Source organism: Artemia sp. Qi Xiang Cuo, chromosome 4, assembly GCF_049724085.1.
Source record: "Artemia sp. Qi Xiang Cuo chromosome 4, ASM4972408v1, whole genome shotgun sequence".
NCBI classification, from domain to species: domain Eukaryota; kingdom Metazoa; phylum Arthropoda; class Branchiopoda; order Anostraca; family Artemiidae; genus Artemia; species Artemia sp. Qi Xiang Cuo.
The window spans coordinates 35,366,721-35,387,702 of record NC_142797.1 but is presented as its reverse complement, the minus strand read 5'-3'; the positions used below and the strand labels follow the sequence as shown (position 1 = coordinate 35,387,702).

General features: G+C 37.0%; 1 protein-coding gene across 2 annotated transcripts in view; it reads right to left on the bottom strand.

The window, feature by feature from the left end:
- Positions 1–4,666: 4,666 nt before the first annotated feature.
- The window catches only part of Xpc (DNA repair protein complementing XP-C cells homolog), a 38,098-nt gene continuing 21,782 nt past the window's right edge, over positions 4,667–20,982 (bottom strand). For both annotated transcript variants that reach the window (XM_089088264.1, XM_089088263.1), the window contains exons 6-8: positions 19,718–19,889; positions 11,498–11,652; positions 4,667–4,989 (exon numbers count right to left, since the gene is read on the bottom strand). In XM_089088264.1, the coding sequence (XP_088944390.1) occupies positions 4,846–4,989; positions 11,498–11,652; positions 19,718–19,889 (471 nt within the window). In that variant the 3' untranslated portion in view covers positions 4,667–4,845. The remainder of the gene's footprint in view (positions 4,990–11,497; positions 11,653–19,717; positions 19,890–20,982) is intronic.

Sequence of the window (20,982 nt, the reverse complement as noted above, 5' to 3'; positions counted from 1 at the left end):
ACCCCCATGCCTTCTCAAGACTAGAACACAATTTGCACTTTACTGAAAAAAAAAACAAAAAAACAAATGCCTTGGATTGTCAGTTTAATATGCATATACTGATTATTCCTTTAAGTTTCAAGAATTTCTTAATTATTAAAGTAAAAAAAAGTGAAAACAATTTAAAATATATTTTGTTTTCAGTAAAGTGCAAATGTTCTGGTCTTGAAAGCATAGAAATTGTCAGCACTACTCGTGTTAATTTTTGCTCGTTTTGAGTTTGACTCGGTTATTTATACTAATTTCTCTTCGTTTTGGGTTTCATTTATTTATTAATGGTAATTTGTGGTAGATTTAAGCTTGGTAGATTATTTGACTTTATTTCTGCTCACTTTTGGTTTAATGGAGCTCTTTACTTTTCTTCTAAGCACTTGTTTTCTGGAAAGTTTTTTAGATTAATCCTATAAGTAGTAGCCTAAATAACTACTAAAATATCCGCCAAATTAAAAACTGATATTTATTTTGGATTTTAGGTGTAGCCACTATCTACTTAAACAATACATTAGGGAATTTATCAGGCGTAGCCTTGTTTAAACACTTTGCAGTTAAAATCTTTACACGATTCACTAAGGAGCTTGTGAAACAACACATAATTGATTGGTTGAAGAGCGTCGGAAATCCAAAGGTTTGAAAGAATGCATGATAGGAAATAAAAAGAAAATAAAGTTGAGTCGAAATTGCAGGAGTGGAATCTTTCCATGTTAAAGTGAACATTACGGGGTTGTAGGAAAGCATAAAAGAAAGTAAATACTTAAAGAAAGTAATGTGCAGCAAAGAGTCTAAGTTGAGTTGAAATTCAGAATTTGAGAAATTTCATTTAATTTATCTGGTCAACAATGAATTCATGGTGGATGGCCTAGAACAGTAATTTCTGGTGCGAAGCGCCGTTAAAATGCGTGAAATGAGTGAGGGTATTGAAATAAAAATTGTTGAAATTCAGATATTCCTCACTACAAATGGATGAGAGACAGTGAGGTTGTACTGCTAGTATATGCAAGATATACTGATAAAGCCGAGTTTGCTGGAGAAATGGTATTCTGCAAATCATTAGAAACCACCACTTCCGCCGCTGATACATATGGTAAGATAAATAATTACTTACGGATCGATAATGTACCAAATTTTACTGCAGATCATAGGCAACATAACGACTTTTGCTGCAGATGGTGCTTGTTGGGGCTCTGCCCCTTTTTTTCAGATAAATTACTCGTTTCCTTTTTGATTACATTTGCTTATAGTATAATGTCAAAGGACGAGTTGCATTCTCGTTGCTAAGTTAGTTGTGTCGCAATAAGTAAGCTTTTGGTTAAGAAAATATTACTCTCCACTCTATCGCCTTGATTTGAAATCTTCATTTATTGGATTGTCCAAGGCCATTCTTGGGTCCACCGTAACACATATTTTCTTTGTGTGAAAATAGAATTCTGTACTTAGCCCGTTCTGATAGTTCGTAGATAGACTTAAGATTGTTCAGGCTCTACGTTTAGAAGTGTGTTCATGTTTTGTCGGCGTTGACATTTGGAGAATAAAAGTGAGTTATTTTCTCCAACTGTGTGAGATCATTTTTTCCCGAACCACGGAGGGGTAGGAAAAGAGATTCCGAGAAGTACCGTCATTAATATATCGACAGGACGGTCCGTTTACCCTCCAAAGAGGTAGTCAGAGAGATATCAGTGGTGACACAGATCTTGGCACCTTGGGCCCAATAGTTTGGCCCGTAATCATTCCAAAAGGCAGTACACTTTTCACACCCACACTGGTTGCAATATAAGTGCGGGAAGAAATTGCAGAACCCCTGAAACCGCTCGACTACGATACTTATTCTCTAACGTAAGCCAGTAGCAGCATCGATTCGGCTCTGCCACATACACCGGCACCGCCAGATTATTCTGGTCCAGAATATCAGTTAAAAGAATACGCGTTTTCTGAAGAGACGGGTTAATTGAGCCCACTCTATACGCTATAGACGTAGCAAGGACCACTCTATAGACTTACCACTCTATAGGCGTAGCAAGTTTTTACGAAATAATACCGGAAGTGAATTTGAGAAGTATTTTGATGATAACCGAAATAATTATCATTAGCTGAATTTTGAAATAATGTCGGACAGGGGGAAAAAATACAAGGTCAAGACAAGAGCAAGACTTAATTGAGTTAGACATTAACTCCTGAAAAACTGCCGCGGTGAAACAGAAAACAGCCTATTCAGATTCACATCTATACGGACCTCCCACTAGGAGTATCCAAGGCACTTCACCAGTAAATGAAGCCCAATGTTTGTCGGGAGAGGAAACCAGTTCTAAACCAATTTATGCATTTGCATCTTGCGTAAAAACGGCAAGATCCCCAATTAAAAGTCATAAAAAGCGCGAGGAAACAGAAAACCGGCATCCAAAAGAATTATTTCCAAAAACGGAATGCTCAAACAGAGAAAAACAGATGAAAATAGAAATATTACGATCGGGAAGGAGCACATCCGGTAATATGAGACGGTACAAAATAGACATGGAGGCTGTAATACATGAAGAAAAATTATTATATGAAAATACGCGGGAAACAAGACAAGCTCACCCCTCAGATGCTAGGCAAAATGAAGTAGAGTTACCGGTCAGAGATGATACATATACGGAACCAAGAATTAATGAGTTGAATCTTTTCGGTTTTTCACCAAAAGAATAAAAATTTTTGGCTTACTATTTATATGTTGGGCACAAATTTACCATTTTTTTTTAATGATTTTGTACGATGGGTGCGAAGAATAATATTCAAATAAATAGGCTGAAATCTGCATAACCTTTGGGGTTCTATAGAGCTGAAGAAATTCTAGCCCTCACCATGTTACAACCCTAGTATGGACAAATGCTAATCAGCCATCCCCTTCAATATACCTTGAAAAATTCAACTTAATATTCAAAGCCGTTGCTGATTCGCCCTTTTGACAACCTACCTGTACATAATATGTTTTGATTTAGTTCAACATGTACTTCAACATTTCCTGAAAATTTCCTCCTAATACTCTTAGTCTTAGTAGTAGTAGCAGAAGTGTTAGTTATTACTTATAAAAAGCTTATCCCCAATTGAAAATAATGTTAAAACATATATCGTTGTCTGCTTGTTTAAATGAGAATTTGTAGGATAAAATATTGAAATGAAAAAATGAATAAAAAGCTGATATGATCAGCTTTGTTCACTATTCTAAAGAGATGGCTATTCTAAACTAATTCACTATTCTACAGGGATGACAGATACAAGTTTACCAATGGATTCAGTTTTTATCCGATTTTTACAACCATGTTATCGCTGTATATGCCGTGCATGTCGCAAGCACGTACACAGTGACAAGAGAAAGCCTTAGTGTGACGCTTAGGTGGTAGAGTAAGGAAACGTACTAGCACCAAAATCAATGTGGCAGTACTCAGTTGGACTGAAAAACGGAATAGAACTATAATTGACTATATTCCAGTTTAGAGCCTCCATACGGATAAATTCATATCATGCCCCTTTTCATCACCTTCATAACTTGTTACACATATTTCACGAATAGTCCACGTCTCCCAATACAAATTCTATGCGTGAAACTTCAAAATCGCTTTTTTGCTAAAAAACAAATCCCCCACCCCCCAACAAACTCATTAATTTAGCTTCCGTAAAAGGTATTCAGCACAATTTTTAAAGAAAGCGAGTTAAATAAGCATTCTCTACTATATGTTTATGCACTGGTCACCTTTGCAGAGATGCATCTACTATAGGGGACCGGCCATGACTGAGAATACTAATCTTCCACTGCCTGTAACTCAAACACCACATTTCAAAATTCTTGACAACCTTCACTTCGTCAGAAAAAGTTTTTCAGAAAACGGGACAGCAAAAGAACGTTACTAATAAAACTAGTTATTCAAACTCCCTTGGGGTGACAGCCCTGTAATGCCACCGTGCTTTGTTATTTAAGTTTGGTAGTGTGCTTTGTTACTACTTCCTTCTAGTGTATTTTACTATCCTTGCTCAAATCTAGAGCAGAGGATCTATTGTTTTGATACCAGGTAAGCACGCGCGTAAGGAGAAAGGAGGGGTGACGTAACTTCAGCTTTATTCACAGCCTCCTCTCATATTTTGCAAATAAAAAGTCAAGACAATTGACTGATCTTATGAGTAATCGTGAGAGCATAAGTTATACAGCTGCTTGTTTCGAAGGCAGGGACGTTCTGGGGAGAAAGGGTGACGCAAAAAAGAGGTCCGATCACTTTACTGTATGTCAATACGAAGCTTCGTTATTCAACGGGAGCCTGTAATTTTAAAGTCTGTTTTTCATTTAAACGGTCCCCGCCTAAAAACATTGTTTCTCACAACGACCAAGGTTGGAATAATGAAAAGAACGTACATATTAATGCATATAGGTTTTAAACCGAAGACATTGCCTCAGAGATATTGAGTTAGATAATCCGCGTACTGTAATCAACCCAGATATATTGACTCATGAAACCTTTAAAGTCACTAGACACCTTCTTTCTAATCCAAACTTGTTCAAACAGAATATTCACCGTCTATTTTCCGTATAACCTAGTAACTTCTGGCTGAGATCTTCTAAACAGAAACTAAGATTTGGTATTATCCGGCCAATACGATTGTCTATAAGTGCTTTACTGAAAAATAGTATAAAAATCATGCAATGGCTTACATAACTCTATTTATTTTACTAGAGACGCGTATGAGGATATTTATTCTAATATGATCATCATCCGTGGCTTAGTAAAGTAACTTCTTTTTAAATTATTTAGGAAACTTTTGCGTTTCGTTCTGACCCAACAATTAGGAGTCTAGTGTGTTATTCTTTAGATTATATTTTTCATTGAGCCTCTCTCGAATCAACACTCCTCTAATCAATCTTCTCCAATTTCCAAATATTCGTTTGTCCCTCTTCTCTTTTTCTTTCTTTTCTGTCTCAAGTTCAGCCTGAAAAATAACAAACAAAGAAACTTGAGCACTAGCGGTGATTTGACTGGGAGGGATACAAACTCGAAAAGAGAAAAAAAAAAGACTATTCCTAAGAACAACTATCTCACACAAAAATTCACTAACCATCTACGTTGGGTTTGTGTATGATGAATTCTTTTTTTTATTCTAGAGTTTAGATTGAATAGTGAACAGCAATTTTTTCAGCCTATACATGACAGAATTTCAGCAAATACATGCTAGAATATTGTCCGAAACTTCCGATTGGCAAATAAAGTAAAATCTTTTTATAATTGGGCTTAGAAGTCACATAAGTATCCAATTGGAACTCTTGAGCTGTAGCTTACAATATAAATTCACAACTCTGAAAATTTTGAGGTTGACTGACACTTAGAGTAATAGTGTAATCTGCTCACAATTTTCGGCTGGACGCATTATTTTGATTTTACTTTTTTATACGTATGTGTTTGAGTAAGAAGTTTATTTTATTCTGGAAATTGTTAAATCAAATTTTGAAAAAAATTAATCTTCAGCTTCAAAAACTGTTTCCGGTATTAACCTCTGTTTTGAGAAATTTTCTTACGAGCATGCTAAGTTAAGAGCTAGTTAAAACCCTGAAAATGTTTAATATTTTCATGAAACACTTTTCAACTTAGAATTTATTTAAAACATGTAATCTTTATGTCTGAACGATTTAATTTCAACCTTTAATAATTTTAGAAGAAAAAAAAACTTTTCCTCTGAATGAACTATAAGTCTTGTTTTTACGTGCTGAAAAAAATGTAAAATGTCTTACTTTCAATATTTATTTAGTCGTATGCTTTATTGTGGTCTTGCATCTTCAGTTCGCAAAGATCAAGTCTATTCTCAATTGTTATGTTCCGAAATGTATTAATATTCATTTATCATGTATGAGTAGTTATGCTTATATCTGGAAACTGTTGAAAGCCGTGTACAAAATTATGTGCTGCTCCCAAAACTCGCTTGGGGCAAAACTAATTCCAAAGGAACTCTAGTAGGTATATCAGGGGTCGTACAGTCAGCAACGTCCAAAATTAGGGACCTTCCTAAGACCAAAATAGGGACCAATTAGGGACCAGATCGGTACGGCATTTCAGTAACCACGTTAGCAAACCAAAGAACAGTACCCGTCGTGACCTTCCAGTTGACATGAAAGAAAAACCATAAGTCAACAATCTTTGGAAGCTCATGGAAAAAGCTAAACACCGCTATACAGACCAACTTGTTCATTCAAGCAGCTGATGAAGACTGCCTTGCTGCTGTCCTAACAGTCTATTGTACTGCATTCTTTCAACCATAGCAGCTTCTCGAGCAGTCCAATAGTGACCAAGTCTTTAAGCTACTGAAAAACCTGGGTTTGCCCTTACCTGTATGGGATACAGTTTCAGGCATCTTTAAAGTAGATATCCAGACATGTAGTTCCTTTTCCCACAATTTACTTCCCCCTTTCACGATTTCAAACTATCAGATCGAATATTTGGATTATCGTCAACCGAATCTTATAAAAAAGAATAACACTAACTTAGTACTCTGCAACCGAAAAAAAAATAAAAAAAAATTCAACATTATGTTGAAAAATTTTCTCAAGGACCACTTGAGCAGTTTTGGCGTTTCAAGAAATTTTAACCAAAGTACAAATGTTTTTTTTCTTGCGCATGTATTCTCAATAGCTCATACTTATCTCTGGGGCATCAAATCGTCTGAAAAGTAGTGCGACGAGTCCAAACGTAGTAGAAAAGTAGTGCGCCGAGTCCTAACGTAGTAGTTTAGTGGCAAATTGCTGGCAAGTGGCTGTGCTAGTGTTACGTTAATGACACGCTGATATATATATATATATATATATATATATATATATATATATATATATATATATATATATATATATATATATATATATATATATATATATATATATATATATATATATATATATATATATATATATACATATATATATATTTTAAATAAAATTTTATAGCCGTAAAGCTTCCTTTTCGAACTTACTCATCAATCTTAACTGACTAAGTGGCTGCACTTCCTCACCCTCTGCGACGATAAAAGGTCATAATGAATTTGATATTCCAAAGTCAGTTACGGAGGATTTGGTAAAAGAATAAACAGAAAGTTGATACAACCACTTTAAAGTTGAGCGATGACTCAGCAGATGTTTTCCTTCGGTTAGATGAGATCAAAGCCACAACGCTTTCAATGATAATACTTAACAGTCATTAGCAGCCAACTAAAACATGTAAACATTACACCTGGACAAAGTCGCCATTAAAATTTATGCGGTATCATTTATGTAACTTGCAAATATTTCAAATACAATGGTTGCCGCATCAAAACATAAAACGAACACTGAAAACAATAGGCGTGGCAGTAATTCTTCAGGTCCCTTCTTGGGGATTTTTTTCAACACATCTGAGATAAGGTTCAGTTTCCTTTTGCTAACTGTCGACTCGACTTTGTCCACGGCAGCTTTCAGCTCTTTATCAAGCACATTTTTTTACTCAGAAAAGCCTCTTTCTACACTGGCACTTCCATGCGAAATGATGAGACTGAACCATATAACATTCGTCCGATTTGGGTAGCTTTTATCCTTGCTACGTGTAAGGTTCTTCTTCTAATAGCATCAGAGCCCATTCATCTCTCAACCTATCTATATAAACACAAATCGGCAACGGCCCTATGCTGTATTGCCTTATTTGTTTATTATGCGCCACTCTTTGAAGTTCATGCTGTGTAAAACTTGAGAAAAAACTGGTTTCTTCGTTAGTTTTTTTTTCAGATTACCAATATACAAAACAACTAAAAGAAACAGAATATATGGGATATATATAATTCAGTCTATATATTTTCAAATAAAGGGGGTGGTGGTTTAGTATATCGACATTTTAAAATCAGAAAACGATTCCTTATAGGCATGTGGCCACTAAATATTACAGAAGAATAGTAAGGTATCTGGAAATTTAAAAAAAAATAGAAAAAAAAAAAAAAAAAAAAAAAAAAAAATCCCAATATAAAGTAAATGTAATGTTTCATTTCAGTGTTTTTTTTCCAAGTGTTAAGTGTTTTTTTAGCTAAACACACACAACCTAAACATTATGCCTTTACTAGCATAAGAAGAAAGGTCAGTAATTCAATGATCTATTTCTGCTTTTTTATATGTAATAAATAATTGAGACAAAACTTTGGAAAGTAGTGAAAAAATTATGTCAAGTTAAGTGAAAGTGATAGTTACTAGGGGTCCATTGTCACTAGTGATAAATCACTAGGGGTGGCAACCCTGAACTAAAGGGGATTTTGGGGAACCGATGTTTGTCGAAAGACAGATGTTTGGGGAAATATTCGGCGATTAGTCAAAGCACTGGTATTTTCAGACAAAATCTGCCAACAAATTTCACTAGGTAAATAGAACTGCCAATTAGAAATGCCACTACGCTACCCCCCTTTTTGCATGCCCCCCCCCCCCCCACCGCAATGTGCAAAAGTATAGCCCAAATTTTATAACTCCAATGCATTCTATCACCCGTCCCTTTGTCTTTGTATGCTGTGAAACCGGTTTTGAGAAATCTAACCTAAGCGTATTTCTTGAGTGTGTTTTTATTAATTAGCAAGTGCCGTTAAATACTTATGTTTGATTATAATTCCATTTTTTTGAAGGTATAAAATCCAGAAGCTTTGATTCATCATGACCCAATTGAAAAAAAATTTACAGATTTTCTGAAAATTGCCATATTTACTTTAGGTCGTTAGCATCACTCTTGTTTAAAACCGTGTACCTGTAAACTGAACCAGATGTGACAAAATAAATATCCAGAAAAGCTCATGGGAAATATAGTCGTATAATTCGGGTTATATACTTGAGTGTTAGGGAGGGGGAGTCAGGTAAAGAAAAGTTTCAAAGCTGCTGCCTGCCAGTAGTGGAATTCGACAGATTTCCAAAAGCTACCGACGCTTTAAGCAAAATAACTTGTGTTCTGACAGCCTTTCTTTGAGCAAAAATTATTTTTATATTTAAAAATGGTATTTTCAGGTAAAATCTGCCAACAAATTTGAAAACTGCCAAGTAGAATTGCTACTTCGCTACCCCACTTTTTGCACGGCGGCCCAATAGCGACCTCGCCACCCTTGACCTCGCCACCCTTTACAAGAGCCTTGTTCGATTTACTTTACTAGTTAACTAATAAGACAAATAAGTAGATTTTGCCGTTTTATTTGTAATTCTTAGTTAACTCTGAACTTTTTATTTGACGAAAGGATTCTAAGTTGACTAAAAAGTTAGCAATGATACTACTAGTAAAAATTCTTTGTTCTTGGATATCTAATAAGCATTTCTGGCAAGAAGTTCAAACTAACTTTCTCAGTTAACTTTATGGCAAATAAAACTCTAAAAGCGAAAAAAGTAGACTTGTTAGTTAACTAAGTTTTGTTAAATCAAACGGAACTAAGGTTCAGCCTGGCTAATCTCAGCAACGGAAGCTATTTGCCACCTACCGTACAAAACGCCCTCACTGATGTGATGCCTTGGTTGCAACTATCTATCTATCTACGCAACATCAATACTAAATAACTGAAAGTAGATGACGCAATAAAACCCCCTGCTACGCACTATAACTCCTAGATGGTGGGGTGAGATACACGAACTCCATGGCACTGGCTAAAGGCTTGTTTGGTGTAGGCAATGAAGGACTACATTAAAAAAAAAAGAAAGAAAAGAAAAAAAGAGGAACATAAATAGGGACTATAGGGACTATTTTTTTAGGGACCATTTTAGGGACTTCAGGAATTTTAGGGACTTAGGGACGTTTGTACGACCCCTGGTACATTGATATTTGTTTATTACTTTTTCGATTATATAATCCCGCCTTCTCTCCTTTCACTAGTAACCAACATTTTAAACTTTTTTATGTGGAAGCTACACTTAAAAAACGAATAAGATAAACATCTTTATCTTGTAAATTAATCCAAGTTGGAACAGTTAATAACTAAATAGGAATGAATTTGGATTACTGTAAAATCAGTGTCGTTAATAGCCAAAATGTTGGGCGGGGAGGGGGGGGGCTAGAAATATTACCGACTGGCTGGTCATTTTTACCGACTGTTTTTTGTCAATAATTAGCGCAATGTCCGTTTCGAATACAATATGTAAAATCACTGCACAAGTCGGTAAAACCGCTGCATTTACCAACAGAGATTTAGATTTCGGTACATATCATGTCACTATTTTAATGCTGTTTATTTAACCAAATGGAAAATTGTGGCACCATCCATAAAATCATAGCAGGAGTCGGTAAAACTGTTGTGTTTACCAACCACGTTCAAAATTTCTGTAGATGACATGCCAGTATTCTCTGGATCTTCATTGAACTGAACAAAGAATTTTAGCGGCGTCGGAAAAATTGTGGCGCTTCGCGCCACGATTTTACCGACTTATTTTTTTTACTGGGTTACCAAAAACATTGGGGGAAGGGGGGGGGCAGTCCACCCCCTCCCCGCATACATGACGGCCCTGTGTACAACTACTTATCAGAATAAAAAATAGGGTTATGAGGGTAGCAGTAAGACCACTTAAGACAGTCGCCTCTATACTTTTTTTTAAAGGTAAGGTTTGATGTTCCTCAAAAGTGCCTGTTTTTCTATTTACATTCCTGAATCAGCTAGAAATGTCAATTTCTTCTCACTTGCTAGTTTTTTCAACGTGTTTTTAATTTTTTGGTAGGTATGAACCGTGGTTCATCCTTTACTAGGTTCCAGCTACTACTGCAACCATGACCAACTCACCTCCTTCTCAGCTGGAGAATATTTCTCTTAGTCTCGTCTTTTCTAAGGTTAGCAAATAAATCCGTAGGCACACTGCTGGCTTTGATTACTTGAAGGAAATATCCCCTAGATATCGATTCTAAACAGATAACTATTTGGAATAGGTCAAGTACTCTTTTAGTACTTGAAAAACAGGTTTGATCGCTGCTGAACATAAATTGGTAAGTCTTCTTGTGGTTATAAATCCGTCAGTGCCATCTATCGGTTCACTTGAGTTCAACAGATGAACTCCAGTGAACAGATGCATCAAATTCAACAGATATAATATTCAAATTCAAAAGATTCAACAGATGCACAAAATCTTGTATTGAAGTTGATAAAGGACTAGTGGTCTATTGGGACATTATGAATCTGATGCCATTGGATATGTTATTTAGTAGAATGAATATGCACAAGAATAAAGCGAGGGACATCGTAAGCCATGGGTACAAGTATTATCAACTTTCCAATTTAACGCTAGGTGTCTTTTTTATTTTTATTCAAAAATTCTTAATTTTACATATGAAATTACAGAAAGCCATGGTTTTTTATCAGATAGGGAGTAATCAGATCCGATACTTAAGCTTCGACTATAAAACTGCGATACAATGTAAAAACAGATAAATTGAGAAAAAAGCAAGAGAGAGAGGAAGGAAGAGGAAAAGGAAAGACAGAGAGAGCTTACCGCCTGCCAAGCATCCAAAAGGGTATCCTGATGTTCTTCGCAGATGATCCAACCATCAAACACTGGATGCGATGAACCACCATGATAGTCCCACCCAACCATGGCTGGCGCACAGTCAATTCCAAGCTTTTTGGCAACTCTATTCAACAGAGGCACTAAAAAATACAAGAAAATTAAGCAAAGCAAAAAAAAGTCGGAGTATCTTTTCTGTGTTTTTTTGACCCCCGATTAATGTTGTCATTTTTAAAATCATACCATGCATACAACATAATGCGTTTTACTTTGCCCCAAAACATAAAGCCTATTATTTTATCAGATTTATTTGATGGCGAGAGTCATTTGGTTCCAGAAACAAATGACGTGAAATACAGTATTACTATATATTTTGCACAGGTATCCAGCCCCTTTTACCTCTCTTTGAAACGTTTCTTAGTCTCAATTCTATATCAGAACCCAATAATAGGTAATCAACCAGCCAAAGCTGCAAATCCTAGGACGCAAAGCATGAAGATGATCTAAAAGCCTAAATATTACCCAAAACATAAAATTTACATTTTTCCGATTTATTTGACAGAAGAACAAATTGACTCAAGAAAAAAATTTCTTAGTCTCAAATGCATATCTTATACCAGTAATATATAACCCTTCATCCGTGAAGATGATTGTGGTATAACAGTCGATTCTTATTTAATTTTTTTTGGTTAAAGTCTCCCAGTTATTTTGATCCATAAAAGCACCGACCAAGAAAAGGATAAAATTATTCTAGATTTTATGTATAGAATAATTTAAAATAATTTTATAAACAAGGGAACAGAAGTTGAATTTGAGATGTTGTAGCTCGGGGGTTAATAAATCTCGAATTGAATCTCGAAAGTGTCTGACGAGGAGAATCACCGATGTTGGCGCATTAGCATTGAGGCGGGTATATCCACACACTTTCAGCTGGCTGAACTGTTATTGTTCAAATCGGACATGCTACTACCGTACCTCCATCAAAGCCAATTCCAACTAAATTGTTCATGTTGAATCCAAACTCTAACCAGTATCTAATAATCTACTTTGCATGACCTAAGCCAGTCAAGTCATACGGAGTGTTGAAACGCCCAAAACCTTTCTTCTATTTGATAATCGTCACAGAAACGAACGACAAGAATCACACATTCATCCCATCAGCCAATACCGAAAAACACTTCGCAATTTTTACCCTATCCAAAATTGCCTCCCGAATGACATTGCCTACACTATTGACGACGTCATTTTACACTTGAGAAGATGTATATTCCGCAATTTTAGTGGATGATTCGATATACTCCCACAATTTTGTGATTTCGCAATCCATCATCAATTGCAACGATCCTCTGAATACCCCTTTAAATTTCAACAATTTTTGTAAGGAAATCACTTATTTCATGAAAACCCCGCAGGGCTATTTCATGAAAACCCCGAAATAGAATAGCCTGGACCAGTGGCGTCGTTTAGGGGAGGACAAGAGGTGGGGGCAGTTGCCCCCCCTCCCCCCACAATAATTTAGAGAAAAAAAGTATTATATATCCCCTGCCCCTTGACTCTCTGGCTATGGACCCCTCTTGCCCCCCCCCCCGATGAAATTGCTGGGGATTCGCCCCTGGCCTGGACAATTGGTCTTGATATTTATCGGTTTTTAATCCTTTCCAAGTGATCTTGCAAATTCAATTGCTGGTTAATTGGAATGCTTTATTCTTCTTGTATTTTGATAAACATCATAGATTTTTGTACTGCAGTAACATCATGATGCTTGAAGTCAGCAAGAGCATCTTTAAGGTCAGTATATGGCTTCAAAACTAAGCATCCAAGCGTCTGATGTAAGCCTTTAATGGTCTCAGATTTGGCAAATAGGAAGCAATATTTATATAATGCACCTTTTTTTGAAGTGTTGTACACCAACAATGGATACTTTTGGAGCCATGTACTTAGAAAACGACGAAATTTTGTCACTATAGCCTCGACATTCCGGTAAACTATTTCAGAAAATTCAAAGTCCTTTCCTAGTTTCCAGTACCTAAACATTAAGTCACGATTATCAAAAGACTCCAGACTAATGTCAAGCAAGGTGATTATGGGTGCAGTGACTGAGGTGTCTTCTGAATGTTGGTCTATTTCATGAAAGAGATTATTAATGCTGTTGGCATAGAAATTATTCTTATGTCTTAAGCAAGTTCACTTGAAAAGTTGGTTTTATTCACAAATTTTCGAACTAAAGCTTTTAAATATTTTTCAGAGATTGAAACACAAAATAAAAGATTTTTCCGTCCAATTACCAATAGGTCTTTCGTTTTCGTGTGGCTCTGTTAATCAACATTTATCACATTTTTTTATTCGAAGAAGCCACAGACCTTCCTCCCAAGTCTTCTTCCCTTTCTGCTAATTTGACTTTTTTTTTTAACACAGGAGTTCTGGCGCCTTTTCCTCAGACCATGACGAAAAAACTACCTAATTCCTATTTTTCGGTTTTATTGAGATTTAACTGTATTTCATGACCTTAAACTCCAAAATGGGTTCTCAATTCTTGTAACCTTCACGGCTGCACAATTGTCTGTCATGTCTCATATTTTGGAATTCCAAGAGGATATAGGTGAACTGACCTCAGAGTCACCATTCTCCTTCCTTTGCAGACCTTAGGAGGTAGGACTTGGTTCAAAAAATGGAAAAATGAACCAAGGTTTTAGAAGATAGGGGACACAAGATGCAACTATGATTGTCCAGCAATCCGTTCTTGCATACCTTCGTTCATCAAGAATCTTCTTCTCTTATTCAACAAGGATTTTATGGCATATATTGTTGGGTAAAAAGAGCAACGATCGTGCGAGGTGGTTTTTTTTTTTTTTTTAGTTTGAGCTACAAGATTAGAAAGTTGGTTATTATAAAGCAGTCACTGTAACCCTAGTTCTTGTATTCGTCTTTATTTCACCCCGTCTTTCCCAAGAATTTTAAAAACTCCCCCTTTTCTATGTGGTTTGAATTTGAGGGAAAAAAAACAGTTATACGATCAATATATTCATTTTCTAAAACAACTAAGTAAATAAAAAAGGACAAAAAAAAACTAATTCGCTGTGCAACATAGCTTCTCTGATACAGACTTATGGCGGCTACTTTATAACTACAAAAAGTTTTATGAATTTTATAACTTCACGAGGTATTAAAGAAATTTAGTGCATTACTACGGTTAAGATTTACAAGTAAATTATTCTATTAGAATTTGATGGGATATAAGGTTGAGGTTTATTATAAGGTTTAAAACCGTTGGTGGGGTTTTTAACCCTCTCGCGGGCGGTGGTTGGTTTTGAGGACACTTAATTGTAACCCCCTCTTTACCCAAAGCTGAGCTTTTAACATATGTTTCCTGGTGCCATCTGATTGCCGACTCTTCCATAAACGTCCCTGAAGAGTCGTCTACTGGATAAGCTGTGCTTTCTTCCTGCCATTTTAGCAGAAAATTGTAATTTGAGTTTTACCAAGGATTTGCAAGGTAACTCCACTTTTTCTTTATTTTGTAGACATTATCGCTGACCTGGGGAAGTTGGGATTTTTTTTTCAGAGAATTCGTACCCTTAGAACTATGTTAGAGTAATTTTTTCAACTTCTGAATATTTCATACAGTTGAGCCATATATTTTCCTTCTGTCCCCACATGAGGACATTGCCCATTAGCGCCAGCTTTCTGTATAGTTTTCGCTCCGTATAGTTTCCGTAGAATGCCACAGGTAACACTACTGTTCATTTGTCCCTGCTTGTACCTTGTGCTCGCAAACTAGTAAAGCTTCTGTTCTTTACAGATGAGTCGGCAAAAAATCAGGCATGATGAAGAAATCATGAAAATCATGTTTGAAGACGATAGTGACAATCGAATCGATTCAGACCAATCAGATCTTTCCTCCGACGAAGAAGATGGCAGAGATCCCGCTTGGCAGCCTCCATGTGAAGAAGAGGACGTCCAATTTGCTACCGGATCGAGCCCAGCGGCTAGAGATACGCAAGAGAGAGAGCTACAGACGAAGACAGTGTAGACCACGAGGTAGCGGAACCTGATCGAACGGGACCATCTCTCCAGCGTGTTGCTAGAACTTATGCGACGAAAAGCAAAAGCCCAAGCACGGAGCCCAATAGTTCTGCTTTTTTTGCGACGTCACAAGCAGACCCTGCTGTCAACAGTTCAGATTCAGATGGAGGATCACAGACCACTCCTTCACAGTCTAACAGTGGGATTGCAGCTAAAACCAAAGTTCCGCGAGACAACCCGAAGTCTAAACCGGTCAAGGCCAGACGACGTATTTGGAGAGCCAATGTCGATAATCCTCTAGCAGAGTCAGTTCCTTCGTTCACAGGCAATGGTCGGGTCCTACTTAATCTCAGCAACGAGTCGAATTCTGTCGATTTCTTTGATGGACTTATTTCCGACAAAATTACTGCAATGGTCGTCAGGGAGTCTAACGCTTACGCATTGTCAAAAAAAGGGTATGAGTTGAATTTGACATCAGCAGAACTACGCATCTATGTTGGATGCCTTCTGATAATGAGCCATGTTCGATACCCAAGAATTGAAAACTACTGGTCAAATAGCCTGAGGCTACCTCAGATTGCTGATTATATTTCAAGCAAAAGGTTCAAAAAGATCAGAGAATGTTTACATTTCACTACTCAACAAAGTAGCCCTGATGGTGAAAAATACCACAAGATCCGCCCATTTTTGGAGATGTTGCGCAACTCTTTCAAAGCTGCAATGACCGATGAAAAATACAGTTCAATAGACGAGATGATGGTCGCCTTCAAGGGAAGAAGCAGCCTCAAGCAGTATATGGCATCTAAACCAACTAAGTAGGGTTTAAAAATTTGGGTTCGGGCTGGAGTCTCAGGATATGTGTACGATTTTTAGCCATATCAAAGCAGCGGTGCCAACCACAACCCACCAGCGTACGGGGTAGGAGGAGACGTAGTTGTGAAACTCACTCGTGGCCTCGAAAACACAAACGCTAAAGTGTATTTTGACAACTTTTTTACCTCGGTATCTCTGGTGGAAGCATTAGCAAAGGAAAAGATTTATAGTGTTGGAACCCTTCGCGCAAATCGACTTGGAGATGCTGCACCTAAGCTAATAACAGAAGTCGAAATGAAAAAGAAAAAGCGAGGAATCTCGTCGTTTGCTACTTCTGCTGAAGGAGTGACGGTTTTACGCTGGAAAGACAACAATTTCGTAAATGTTTGTTCATCCTTCGCTGGTTATGCCCCAACTGACAGTGTCCAGAGACGGTACAGCACAGCGAAATCGAAAGTGGTGGTTGAAAGACCATACGCAGTGAAGGAATATAATAAGTGTATGGGAGGCGTAGATTTGATGGATTCGCTGACTTCACTTTACAAAAACGACTTTCGAAACAAACGTTGGTACATGCGCCTTTTCCACCATTTCCTTGATGTTGCTGTTGTCAACACTTGGATTTTCTACAGAAAAACCTACCCTGTCGGCACACTTGATCTCCTCCATTTCAAAGCGGCTGTTGCAGTAGCTATGACGAACAAAGGGACGGTGCGGATGAGCACAAGCCCTGGTCGGCCTTCAAAAATCGGCTTTGTCAAGAAAAGGACTGTCATTGCATTCCCAAACGAGATCCGACTTGATGGTCTGAGTGGCCATTGGCCTGGCAAATCCGACAAAATAACGCTTCTCGATGCCAGGACAAGAACTGCACGAGTAAAACGAGATTCATCTGCAAAAAAAATGCAAAATCGCATTGTGCCCTGAATGTTTCGAGAACTTTCATAGTGTCCGATAAGCCTTTCGAAAGAGTGTTTTCTGGGCGGCGTACCCATATGTGGACAGTAGCATATTTTACCTTTTTATCATTTTTTGTCAGTTTATGAATACATATCTGAAATCTACGTATTTTTCTATATAGGAAAGAACTTTGTCCTGTCAGTTTATCTCAAAAATTGGAAGTTCGCCCACGAGAGGGTTAAGTTGACCAACATAGATGACAATAATTGTAGATCTACACCCTATAGAAAACTGATCTGGACGATTAGCACCAATGTAATGCTTTTATAGGTCTGATCTGTTTCATTCTTCATGTTCAATTTTTCTCAGGCATTTAAAAACGTGAAAAAAGGAAAATGGTGTTAAAGCTGCGATAAAAAGGGACATTCATCAATGTCCATTTGACTGGAATGGTTTTGGCAGGAATGAGATTAGCCGAATACCTTCTATCCTTACCTCAACAACTGGAACAGTAGGCGTCAAAGCACCATTTTCATTAACTACACGAAGGTTTTTGAAAAAAAAGATAAAGAGATTACAGACAGTTTCGTTTCGCCATTAAGGTACCTGTCAATATAAATTGCGCTTTCTTCTTAAATATCACTGAGTCATGTCGAGTCAAATACTATTAACAAAGCTTACGCAGCATTCAACCTGATCAAACGTAATCACAATAAGTGTGAAATATAACTTACCGGAGACTCAAGCAAAGGGATGGCATGACCAAGGAAAACACAATTTTCAGTTAAGAACGTGAGAGGGATCTTAAAAGCGTCAGATCTGGACCTTGACAGATATACAAAAGATCTGTAAAGGGGAGAAATTTTTCTGCTGTGCAGCACTTCCAACATGACAAAAAGACATTAAACTCTTAATTTATTGGCAATTTTCAGGGGGGTGGGGTGAGGCTGGGCCCCCTAAATACGCCACTGCGGTTCATAGTATTGTAGCTAATTTTTCTTAATCGGCCTCTCTTTTGGTCTTCAATGCGTCTCTAAAGAGTAAATAATTATAAATGTATGCATGCCAACATTCCTCAATATCTAGCATTGTGTCAAGATGAGAAAATCCCCGTTTTCTCTCCTTTTTATATTTTATTTTTCATTTATTATTTTCTTTCCTCTCTTAGTTTCATATGTGATTGTGTCATATCAGTGTACAAAGTGAACCCTCAAAGAATTGAGGCAAACAAGTGGCAGGGATGCACACTCTAGTAGAGGAACAGGAAAGATGCCCTGGACACGAGCCAGTTCACCGAAAACCGATTTTCATAACACTCAAAAACAGTGCGTAGCATAGAGAACGAGCCTTTTCAAAACTAACAACATTAAGGCTAGTAGAAATGTCTCAACACTACTTTCGCACGTCAGAGGATATGTCCCCTTTTAGAAACAAAGAATCTAGTTCTTGACGTTTGTGTTCCACGTCAAATTTACTAGAAGAAGTAAATTCTATAAAAAGGACTGTTTGGCAAATTCACTGTTGAATCGTCACGCATTCGTGATAAAATGTATCTACTGCACAAAATTTATCATTACTATCCAACTCTAACATATCCTCGAGCTCAAAACCAAAGGGCGTATGATTGATTTTTCAAAAATGAGGCATTACTTTCTACAAGGTCCTCTAGGGAGTCTTTCCTTCTTGTCAAATTTTCGGTAAAGGCATATTTACTTCAAAGTAGACAGGACAAACCAGTCAATATTTCAAAATATTTCAATACCTCTAGCATAAAGACTGAACAATGAATGAAGCCACATAAATAAGCGAAAAATTTGGTTTAACGATTTTCAACTATTTTATCGTACAAAAAAGATCTAATCCTACATAAAAGCTTCAAAAGCTTACTCTGGATTTTCTGTAGAATTGAAAAAAAAATCTTATATACGTCCTTTGGTCCTGCTTTCTACGTCTTAAGAAGGGTTGGCACCGAAGCACTGGATTGTCTCCTAACTTTACATAAACACAAGGATATTCTCCAAAAGCAAAGATTGATACCAAAATATAACAAAACTTTTTTCGTGTGGCACAATAAATGATGTTTTATTAATCGATTGTATCAATTTCATTCGAAAATTCACATAAAAAATTATCCACATTCAGTGCCACTACTAGGGTTGATGGCGTCCGGGTTAAAAATAACTTCAGCATCCCTTCAAAAAATATTCTGTTAACTAGCAAATGACTAATACCATCACCTCTAGAGTTTCCCACAGCCACGGCACTCAGGGTAGCTTGCCCTATTAACCCAACTCCTTTGTATGGCCCTATCCACATTTGAGAACATAAGCATATTCTGAGATTTTTGCAAAAAAAAGTTGAACTGTTAAAAGCAAACCCTGCAATGAATCTCTTTTTCTGACTTTCCTCCGTTATTGTTTTAACACAGTTGAATTGACCTCTGAACAGTCCAAATGATGTTGATTATCTTACTTTGGGGTAAGTGAACACAGCCACTAGGAATCATGCTCGGTTTGTACAACTCAACATTTCCATATTCATTGCGAGGAACTTTCCCATCGACAGCTACCGGAGGAACGTAATCTTCGGTCTGCCAAACTCCAAAAACTTCTAAAGGCTTGTCAGTAAGGGTTTTTTGTAGGACCTGGAAATTGACGTCAATTTACGCTTTAACTGCAGTAATAGGAAGATAAGCTAAAAAAATAATGAAGAATACACACAAAAAATAAAGAGGAATTGGATCGGAACGCTAATTCAAACAGGTAGCAAAAAGGGAAATCCCCCCAAGACTGGTCCAAAGGAACCCTGATCCTGGAAAAACTTTAAAAATAATAACCTAAAATTTACCTTTTTACGTTTGCCTCCCCCCCCCCGGGAAAAGCATCTGATCCATCCTGTGGGTATCCATGGTCATAAGCAGCACCAGGAAACTTCCTAAAAGGACAGAGGGGGCAAGTCATACCAGAAGCTTTATTTTACCAAAATTTGAATGGGAATATTTCTTATTTTCCTATTTTATACGTACTTTTTATTTGTATTCTTGTTTCCCGTAGATAAATCTCTGTTAAGCATCCTTTACACCAGAAGTACTGACAACTTGCTCCCTAATTTTGGTCAGTCTTCCTTACCTCCTAAGAAGTAAATATGCTCCTAAAGTTGTAACTAAAGGCATGTAACTAGAGAGATCCATCAGACAAACCTTACTGAAGATCCACCAGATGAAAGTTTCTCTTTTCCTAAACATGCGAGATACACAGATCGTTTCGGGAAGAGCGGCGGTATAAAAACCATAAACTACATTGGTCAGCTTATTTTATTGATTGGGCTGTGACATTTGAATTCTACCTTATCCAAATCATAACTTCAAAGCATCTTCAGCACTAAATGCCCATTTTGTTTCACATGTTAACAAAAAGAATGTTAAGTGAATATCTATTATACTTTAACCAGCTTTTGGAACAAATTGGGTTTTAGTGGTCAGCTCAGAAAGCACGCGTAGACAGGCCTGAATTATGATTTATCTTCAAACTTGCCTTTTTTTATTTTTTTTCTTTGTACTTTTCGTCAAACTAAAATTTAAATAAGCAGTTTTCTGTTCTAAATGAATATAATCTACCCAGACGGCATTATAGTAAGATACTGAATTGGCATGTTAAGAAGTTTAAAAGAAACAGTCAGTCTGGACTTGTGGCATTGAAAGATAAAAACTGGGCCTCAATTAGGGATAAGAAAAGTGC